We start from the raw sequence: 10453 nt of genomic DNA on the forward strand, positions 1-10453 counted from the left end.
TTTTTCCTTTAAATCCTCTTTAGATATTTCATTGACTTGGCGATAGTGCAACCAATCATTTACATATTCTTTAACCTCTTCATATGGTTTCATTTTCCATTTATTTCCTTTCCCCCCCAACAATTTCTCACAGGTAAACCAATTTTTACTCATATTTATATTTTTCACACTCATAGCTTCTAATGGAGTTTTCTTGGCAGGGATACTGGAGTGGCTTGCTGGTTCCTCCTCCAGGTGGATCACGTTTGGTCAAAACTCTCCACTATGACCTGTCCATCTTGGATGCCCTGCTCAGCATAGTTCATAGCTTCTCTGAGTTATTCAAGCCCCTTCGCCACGGCAAGGCAGTGATCCCTGATGTTGGGAAAGATGGAGGGCACAAGGAGAAGGGGACGACAGAGGACGAGATGGTTGGATAGTGTTTTCGAAGCTACCAGCATGAGTTTGACTAAACTGCGGGAGGCAGTGGAAGACAGAAGTGCCTGGTGTGCTCTGGTCCATGGGGTCACGAAGAGTCGGACACAACTAAACAACTAAACAACAACAACAACAAGCTTCTAATGGAGATAACCACCACGGAGTTTTACGTTCTAATAAGTTTTTATACCTGTCCCATACCTCATATAAAGATCTTCGAAATATGTGATTACCAAATCCTTTATGGATTTTTATTTTATTATATCATAGATATGCGTGCCAACCAAATCTATTGTCATAACCTTCCAAATCCAACAAATCTGTATTTCTTGACAGCATCCATTCCTTTAACCAACAGAGGCATACCGCTTCATAGTACAACTTCAAATCTGACAGGGCGAAGCCTCCTCTTTCTTTAACATCTGTTAATAATTTATATTGTATTCTCGGTTTCTTCCCCTGCCAGACATACCGTATCTTGAAATTGCTTTTCGCCATTCTTTAAAAATTGCTGCCCCCTTGATTATAGGAATTGAATCTGTTTATAATTTATCTGTAAATAGTCAATAAACCATTTCCATTCTTTTATTTAAAAATTTGTTATCTCAATTTCTTATTCGTCCGGTGAGTTTCGCCATTTCTGCATATTCTGTAAGTTTTTGTATCCATTCTTCCTTTGCCGGGACTTCTGCTTCTTCCCATTTTGGGGCAAGTAACATTCTTGCTGCTTAGTTGCATACACGAATAAGTTTCTATATATTTTAGGTAGTTCTGACCCTATAATTCCCTCTAACACGTGTGATTTCAACGCCAAAGCATTCAGATAATTTCTCCATAGAAACCGCCATACTGGTGGTTCCCTCACTGCGAGAAGTGAGGTTACAGGGAACCAGGCAGAGGGCCTTTTCTGTACTGGCGCCCACCCTGTGGACGCCCTCCCATCACAATGTCAAGGAGATAAAGAAGTATCTGACTTTTAGAAGACATCTGAAGGCAGCCCTGCTTAGGGATGTTTTTAATGTTTGATGTTTTATCATGTTTTTAATATTCTGTTGGTAGCTGCCCAGAGTGGCTGGGGAGGTCCGGCCAGATGGATGGAGTATAAGTTTTTGTTGCTGTTGTTGTTGTTGTATATTTTTCTTTGTTGTAAGTCACTTGGCAAACAAATAATAATAATAATAATAATAATAATAATAATAATAATGGAATAGTAGAGCTCTCTACAATTCTCTCCCTAAGAGGAGCACTCTCCCTAAGAGGAGCAAGCTAGCTTAAGGGCTGCAGGGCACACACAGTTCTGCTCTCAAATACGTTCTCTCTGCAGCACCTGCAGCTTGAGGCCATTGCCCAACAGTAGGGCCAGCTCTGCAGAAACCCTCAGAATTGTCACCGTGCCTCCCTGCTGCTTCTAAGTGGGTTATGATATTGAGGACAACCAAGTTCCCATTGGAAAAGTTGCCCTGCATTAGCTACCAGGCGTCAGAGCAAGCGCAGTGAAGGTAGATTAAAGAAAAAAGAAAAAAGATCAACCTCTGTGAAAGGAGATCGAGAGAGAGGTGGCTCCGGTTAAATTTGACCGCATTTCAAGCAGATTGAATATCATACAAAAATAAATTTGATCATGGGTCAGTGGGCAGGAAGTACACAGAACCAACTACGGAAGGCCAAGGATGGTCATGTGAGATCTCATGGGAACTTTTGACAGCCCCACGAGATCTCACAACAGCATCCCAGAACCGGCATGCTCAGTGGGTCTTGCCCCTCTAGCAAGGCAGAGAGCTAAAACTCCTTTCCCGCGCAAGGTTAACTGCAAGCAGCTGAAATCCCACAAGTTAATTGTGCATAGGGTTCAACCATTCTGTACGTGCTACAGTAAAACTGTAGCTGCAGCAGACACTAACTGGAACGTCAGAAACATTTGTGAACTCAGCTGCACATGCCCTTCTGATGGCCCTCGAGCAAGGACATTTTCAATAGTCATTTCATCACCAGAAGCTGAAGTAGCCGCTTCTGAATGCCTGGCATATGCAGACAAAATTACACCATGGAGCTCATGTTCAGAAATATCCCTGAGACCCGCAATTACAATGAAATCTTCAAAGAGGATAACAAGGGAGGATTCACTTACAGAGTTTCAAAATTCCAAAAGGATGTTATAGATGGTAAGTCCAAATTATTAAAGAAGGCGTATAATATACTTTTGGAATGGGAAACTAAAGATGAAGAAGTTAAATCAGTAATGATTAAGTGGGCACAGGATATAGGTCACAATATACAATTTGAGGATTGGATAAGGCTTTGGAAAGTGAATTTGAAATTTACGGATTGTATATTGTTGAAAGAGAACTATATGAAGATGATGTATAGGTGGTATGTGACACCAACAAAATTGGCAAAAATGTATAAAACAGAACAAAAGAACTGTTGGAGATGTACAGAACGGGAAGGTACATTTTACCATATGTGGTGGGATTGTAAGATTATTTTTTAAAAATGGGAAATGATATACAATGAATTGAAAAAAATGTTTAAAATAACATTTGTAAAAAACCAGAAGCTTTTCTGTTAGGTATTTTAGGACAAGAGCTGCCGAAAGAAAAACGGACATTATTCATGTATGCTACAACAGCAGCAAGCATCTTAATAGCACAAAACTGGAAGGCTGGAGAAATACCATCAAAAGAACAATGACAAGAAAAGCTGATGGACTATGCAGAGTTGGCAAAGTTAACGGATAAACTGTGTAAAAAGGACAACAGTGATTTTGAAAAAGAATGGGAACCTTTTACAACATATCTACAGAAACAAAAAAAACACAGACTCGCTGGCAGGATTTAAATAAACATTTACAACTTTATTTACAGAGAACAAGAAATTTAACAATGTGACAACATAGTACCATATACAAACTGCAGAATGCAACATTTGACGTAATAAACCAGAAATGGAAGCCGAGGGAAGTCAATAGGGAGGGGGGAAATTGGAAAATGAATGTTATTGATATTGGATATTTGTTATGAGAAAAAGAAAATCATTAAAAAATTTTATTATTATTTTTAAAAAGAAATATCCCTGAGACGACATTACAGGGGAGATGGAATCAGTCTGCATCAAACTGTGACATGCTTGGCAGGAAGGCACCCATCCACTGCCATTATCAGTGTTTGATGACGACGACTTCTGTTCAGCCTGCCCACCAAGTTGATCATAGCCCACTGGTCACATAGGGCAGCTGAGCTTAGCAGGGGCCCTGATGAACCTCTTGGATTTGTGGCTTGAGAATATAAAAGTCAAAAGAGTTGTCGAGCACTTGGAAGAACTGGATCCATGGCTAGTGGGCAGCCTGGGAGGTCACAAGCTGCGCAGGCCCAAGAAAAAAAGATGGGACCCAGGAGAATCTTCCATGGATGTCTTATCCACCCACTGCCCACCTGAGCAGTCCAGTAAGCAGCTCCAACAAGTCCTCATTCTCTGTAACATAGGGAGCTTCCCCTGCATTTTTACAGGGCATCCCTCGGGGCAGGGAGTGCCAAACTAAGTTTTTTGATTCCGTAGTATAAAATTCAACAACTGTGTTTCCTTAAATGCAGGCCAGACCAATCAAGAGCCACATCAGGTAACTCTTCCTAGTAACAAGTGTCAGTAAAACATCACTCCATCCTTATTTCCACTTTCCTCTTTTTCGTTTTCTTCTTCCTCTTCTTCATCACTGCCATATCCTCCGTACTCGCGTTCTCTCCTCTCCTGCTTGCTCCATCGAAGCCTGAGGTCCCTTCAGTCCCATGATGTGCTCCTTCTCTGGCCTCCTGCTCATTGCTGTTCTCTCCATTCATTTTTGCCTTCTTTTTCCTCCTCTTCTTCTTCTGGCTGGGCTCTGTGGCCGGGCAGTGGTGGTCCTGGCTGGAATTCTGGAGCGCTGCTGGGAGGCCGCTATGTTTCAAGATGTCTGCTGCTGTCACTGTGGCTTCCTGGCACCTCTGCCATTCTTCGTCACTGTCCGGCTCGCTGGAAAGAGTTACAGGCAAAACGGTGGTAGAGTTAAAACCTTGGAATTCACTCCTGCAATATGCGGCAGCGGCCACCGACTTAAGATGGCTTTAAAAAGAGGATCAGACCAATTCACGGAGAAGAGGGGTATGGATGACTACTAGCCATGCTTATTATAAATTACCGTATTTTTCGCTCTATAAGACGCACCAGGCCACAAGGCGCACCTAGTTTTTGGAGGAGGAAAACAAGAAAAAAATATATTCTGAATCTCAGAAGCCAGAAAAGCAAGAGGGATCGCTGTGCAGTGAAAGCAGCAATCCCTCTTGCTGTTCTGGCTTCTGGGATAGCTGCGCAGCCTTCATTCGCTCCATAAGACGCACACACATTTCCCCTTACTTTTTAGGAGGGAAAATGTGAGTCTTATAGAGCAAAAAATACGGTAATCACTATCGACACAACTGGGAATCCCAAGTGCTGGGGAAGGGAGGGGGTAGCCTTGGGAGCATCGCAAGGCTTGGACACAGCGGGGTGGACGGCCTGGGATCCCCACCCCCTGCTGCAACATGTGTAAAATGCTGGACCTCCCCATCAGAGATGAGTCCTGCCATCAGCTGCAGCCTCCAAGCCAGCTGCCCGGCTGGCCAGTTCCACCTCTGTCATGCACACCTGCCAGAGCAGCATCTCACCTGGAGCTGCAGTACCGCTGCCGCCGCTTTCCCGCAGCCTGAGGTTCTAGCTCCCCACAGTCTCCTGGCACTGATGAGGAGAAGAGGCGGAAACCTAAGACATTGGAAGAAAAGCGGGGACGTTATTAGAGTACCCTCTGTGTTGGAGTCAGACCAGGACCACATATGCAAAGGGCATGTAGGAGTGCAAGTTCTCCAACTCAACAAGGAATTTTGTGTTTTCGTTTTGTATTTTTGTGCTGTGAGCTGCCCTGTGATCTTTGGATGAAAGACAGTATATAAAGTTAATAATTAATAAAAATAATAATAAAGATTACAGTCACACCTCGGGTTAAAGATACTTCAGGTTGAGCGTTTTCACGTTGCGTTCTGTGGTGACCCGGAAGTAACGGAATGGGTTACTTCTGCGTTTCGTCGCTCGCACAAGCGCAGACACTCAAAATGACGTCATGCACATGCACAAAAGCGGCAAATTGTGACCTGCAGACACGCAGACGTGGGTTGCGTTCTGCTCATGATGTGAACGAGGCTCCGGAACGGATCCCGTTCGCATCCAGAGGTACCACTGTATTGGAGCGTGAGGCTGGGAGTGCAAGTGGGCCTTGCTCTGTTGACCAGCAGGGCAGCAGGCTTCTCAGAATTCTACCAGGCCTCAACAAACCAGGGGCTTCATACTGCCTGTCAATCTGAGAGCCTGGTGTTGCAAATACCTATCCCTTACTGTGCCTGAAGTGTGTCCCACAGAGTACTGTGTTTGCCATCAGAGGCCAAGTCTTCTGTGGCATGGAGGGTGGTGGCACAGAACAGGCCTTTTCAGTGGTGGCTCCCTACCTTTGTAATGGTCTTACCAGGGAAGAATGCCTGGTGCCTTTGTTGTCTGTCTTTAGGCAACAGGCAAGAAGACACTAGTTTACCAAGCCTTTTTAATTTTTGATTGGGAAGGTACTTAACGAGATTTGTGCTCATCCTTTAAGTGGGGCAGGAAAGGACTTGTTCTTTTAAAATATATTGCTGGGTTAGTATTTTAGTTGGGGGTATTCTTGTTTTTCTACCTGGTGTTAATGTATTAGTTCTTTCTATTTTTATTGTGGAAGTTGCTTTGAGACACCGAACTACAAAAATGTGACTAATAAACACAAAAACCTAACAATAAAATATTTGAGGTTTGAGGATACACAGCCTCAGGCCCCAAGGTCCTTGCTTCAAACTCCAGAGTTCCTGACACAGCAAGTTTAGAATGCATATACACACAGAATCAAAGCAACACTTAAGTTGGTATAAAGCATTTTAGATTATGCAGAGAACCCACTCACCATCGTCTTCGGTCTCTGAGGACTGCAGATTGTCCTGTGCAGGTCCTGGAGAATGCTTCAAAATAGTAATGGAGCTAAAAGAAAGAATTACATTTGCACAACGATAAGGGAAACCAGGGGTCATGTTAAAATACTGGCATGACACAAATGATAAAGCAAGCCTAGGAGACTCATTGGTTCCCTGGGTTTTGGCCAGACAATCTGGTAATCATTTGCCAGCCCAGATTCCCAGTTTTCATTATCATGCTTGTTTTTTGTTTTTGTTTTGTTTTTGTTTTTTAAATATTTTATTAAGGGTTTTCTTGTTTTACAGTGTAAGTGTAATGCCTCATTCCCCCCCCCCCATGTAACATTTTTACAAATCCATTTCATTTGTTGAGGCATTAGGGGGAGAAGAAAAAAGAAAAAAAAGAAAAAAAAAAGAAAGGGGGTGGAGGGAGGAGAGATGGATGGGGGTGGGGTCGGTTAGCGGTGTTTCTATTATGCTTAATGTATGTAGTTTGGTGTCAGCGTGCTTGTGTTGTTCACTTGTGTTCCTTTGGTGGTGAGAGAGGTTGGGGTTGGCCTAGGATGTGATTGTTTGTTTGTGATTGGCTGTGGTGATCTTTGTTTTCGTGTGTGAGTGAGGTGGGTGGGTGTTTTGGATCAGGTTAGCCATATTGATTTGTATGCTGTTGGTGGATTATTGTCATTGTCCTGTTGGGCTGTGTATGTGATAAAGGGGAGCCATACCGGGGTGAAGGTGTCTTCTTCTGTTTGTCCCCGTGTCAGTTTCAGTTTATTAGTTAATTTTTCTAGTAGGGCTGTTTCCCATACTATTTGGTACCATTGGTCCATGCTTACTCCTGACAGGTCTCTCCAGTGTCTGGTTATGGTGTTTCTGGCTGCTGAAAGTAGGTGGGTTATGAGTTCTGTTTTTGTTTTTAAAGAAGCAAGTCTTTAGCTCTGATTCCTGCATTGTAGGGGGTTGGACTAGATGTCCCTTTGGATCCCTTCCAGTTCTGTAATTCTGTGATTGTAAAACCAGAGCTGAAATGTGCAGGCATTATTCCACCCACCTGTTATGGGGAAACTCCCTGCTGCAGTCAGCTAGGATTGAGCAGGAAGCAGCAATAATACCCACAGAGACAGTAAATTCTAGATGTAGTGACAGCTGCCCAGAGATGGAACTTCCTGGATTCTTTCATAGCTATTTTCCCCTCTCACCTGGAGTGGAAGTAATTTTTTAGTCCAGGATTTTAGCATGCCTGTGATTGCATGACCTGCCCCTCCCTTCCTCCCTCAAACAAAAGTAAAAAAGACAGGAGTTTATGTTCTAAGACAGGTACTTTTATTTAATTTTACAAAGTTGCTTTTTTATTTTTTTCAAAAAGCTTTTTATTTGTTCCTTAATATGCTAGTTATCCATGACCTCGATGACTGAAGTGCATTAAACTTGGGGCTGGCTTTGAAAATGGTTTTAAAAACTCATGGTCATGCTATGCCAGTGCTTTACCATCTGCCTTTAATCTGGAGCACTGGATGTGTCCTTAAGAATTCCTGCACCAAAGCAATTTCTACTTAGAACTCTCCAAAAAATACGAACCCTCTTTTCTCTGAGGGAAGGGCTCAAGGAGCATCAATGTCACACCTTTGAGAACATATACCTGTCCAAAATTGCTCCCAATTTCTTTGCAACATGAGCTCGGAATTCTGGAGTGGTCTGTAGCTCATTCCCATCTTGCCCGTGATCGGAGACCTTCTCTCTGTTTAAAGAGAACAAACTACTAAATTATCTTGGAAGTTTGTAGCAAACAGTTCCCTTTGCCTTGAAAAGAAGAAGCTGGAATCAGATCCTGAAAACTGTAATGAGCCAGCCAGAGGGATGTGCAGTATGAAAGATCTGGGTTATGGCCTCAGTGAGAATGCCAAGCAGAGAGACCAAATATCTTATATAAACACATTTGGCACCAATTCAGGTTGTCCAATACATGACATGGAGGAGTGGCGTAGCGTGGGGGGTGCAGGGGGGGCCGGCCGCACTGGGCGCAACATCTGGGGGTTAGGGTTAGGGGGCGCAAATCCACGGGTTAGGAGGCGCAAATCCATGGATTAGGGGGCGCAAATTACTTGCCTTGCCCCGGGTGCTGACAACCCACGCTATGCCACTGCATGGAGGTATGAGAAACAGACTTATAACTCACCTAGGTTTTTTTGTTTTTGTTTAAGATCCAGGTAAGTACAGTCCTGCTATCCTACCCGTGTGCTGGGTAAATTGGAGAAAAGCATAATTAAACCTAGAATTATGACCAGCTCTCTGGCAGAGGGCTCAGGGATGCATTTAGACCAGCATGCCTGGTGAGAGCCTCTTGGGGCTAAAACATGTCAAAAAGAATGGAAAAGGTTGTAGAATAGAGTGTTCCCTTGTTCTGGGTGTTTTATGATAGTATTACATTTATTATATTTCTTTATCCTCAATAAAAACTTTATTACCGGGGGTTCTGGGGGTTCTTGACTTTGCACAATTTTGCCTTTGTGTGCAGACCCCTAGAACCAAACCTTCACATAAGGAGGCAAGCCAAATGTACCACATGATTCTTATGGCTATGTAGCTCAAATTTTAGTTTCTAGTAGAACAGAACACGCTCAGTAAACTTTCAAAAAAGCAAAGTTACCTGATGCTAGGTTCAGCGGATGGCAACTTGCTCTTCTTAAAGTTACCTGCAAAAAGTTAACAATTAGGCCCAACATGAAAGTGAAGTTAGTTCAAATTCATTAGAGAGCCCTTTACAAAAGCAGTTTACAAAAAGAATAATGCAATAAAATTATTAGCAAAAGCAATTATTTAAAAAATTAAAACCAACAACAAACTAAAAACACATCAGCGTTCAAGATATTGAGGCAGGATTGCCTAAATGAAAATGTTCTTAGCAGGTGTCGAAGAGTAAGAATACAGTGATGTTCCAAAGTGTAGGTGCTGCTACATTAAAAGATTGATTTCTGACAGATTTTTGTTGGTGCTGCAAAAAAGCATCAAAACCTTTGTGGATCATTGTTCTGAGTCACGTGCCTCGAGCCAATCTTTAATTGACTTTAAAGGCTTCTTATCCATCCATAAGTCTAAGGCAGGTATATGTGGCCGTTGGCTTTTGGAGCGCCCAGCCCCAGCCAGGGATGACAGGGGTTGCAGTCCAAGGAGGCTGCAGGTGCCCCATTCCTGGTTTTAAGAGATCAACTGGATACAGCCCTATTTCTGGCACACACACAAAAAGATTTTCTGCAGGGCTTTTTCGGGATGGGTAAAGTTTCTATCTAGTGAGAGGAAGGTGCTGCCAGGCCTGCCGCTCAGGGATCTCCCTACCGCCTTTGGGCACCAGCAGGGCCGCTGCTGCTGCTCGCTGCAGCACCGGATCCCAGGCAGCCTCCCGGAGGCGCCCCAAATCCTCCTCCTCGCTGCTGCTGCTGCTGGCTCTCCTGGTAGCCGACATGATGGAAATCCCCATCGGTCGCAGTGCATCCTGGGGGCTGTGGTCCAGACCTCATGGCTCAGCCCATCCCTAGCCCGGTGCCCTCGGAATTGGACTACAACTCCCATTAGCATAGCCAGATGATGCTGGCTCCGATTGGAGCATTACTGTTCTGGCTGGGGCTGATGGGAGTTGTAGTCCAAAACTGTTGAATGGAGAAAACGACCCTAAATGTCTTCATTGGGCTGGTCAGCATATGTGTGGAATACAGAACACAGAACACTTAATTCACCGTCAGAGAGTGATAAGAAGAATACCAAAGAAAGGGGGGTTTGGCTTAATTTATATTATATATAAGCCCTGCTGTTAACTTTAGATCGTCCATCCATCACATAGGTGACATTCTCCTCAGTCTTTTGAATTTGTAAGGTTTCCATACTGACACTGCTTTTCTCCACTGGCCTGAGGCGCCTCATCACATATCTTGCATATGTCATCTCAACTTCGCAGACTTTTTGGATACACATAAATTTCAATAGGGACGCAGGTGGCGCTGTGGGTAAAAGCCTCAGTGCCTAGGGCTTGCCGATCGAAAGGTCGG

The 10453-nt window shown here is 43.7% G+C and overlaps 1 protein-coding gene across 2 annotated transcripts; it reads right to left on the reverse strand.

The window, feature by feature from the left end:
* Window positions 1-953: 953 nt before the first annotated feature.
* LOC307205306 (protein CUSTOS) lies at window positions 954-10025 on the reverse strand. 2 transcript variants are annotated; one of them, XR_013833978.1, is made up of 7 exons: window positions 9747-10025; window positions 9061-9106; window positions 8053-8151; window positions 6407-6480; window positions 5094-5187; window positions 2927-4422; window positions 954-1352 (listed from the first exon to the last, which is right to left on the reverse strand). XR_013833978.1 is itself a non-coding variant. In XM_079957510.1 (6 exons), the coding sequence occupies exons 1-6, from the start codon at window positions 9886-9888 to the stop codon at window positions 4068-4070; spliced, it is 810 nt and encodes a 269-aa protein (XP_079813636.1). In that variant the 5' UTR covers window positions 9889-10025; the 3' UTR covers window positions 954-4067. The 2 variants fall into 2 exon arrangements, 1 of the variants encoding a protein (XP_079813636.1); XM_079957510.1 differs by having other exon boundaries at window positions 954-4422.
* Between the last annotated feature and the right edge of the window lie 428 nt (window positions 10026-10453).

Source organism: Podarcis cretensis (genome assembly GCF_951804945.1).
Source record: "Podarcis cretensis genome assembly, chromosome: 16".
NCBI lineage: Eukaryota > Metazoa > Chordata > Lepidosauria > Squamata > Lacertidae > Podarcis > Podarcis cretensis.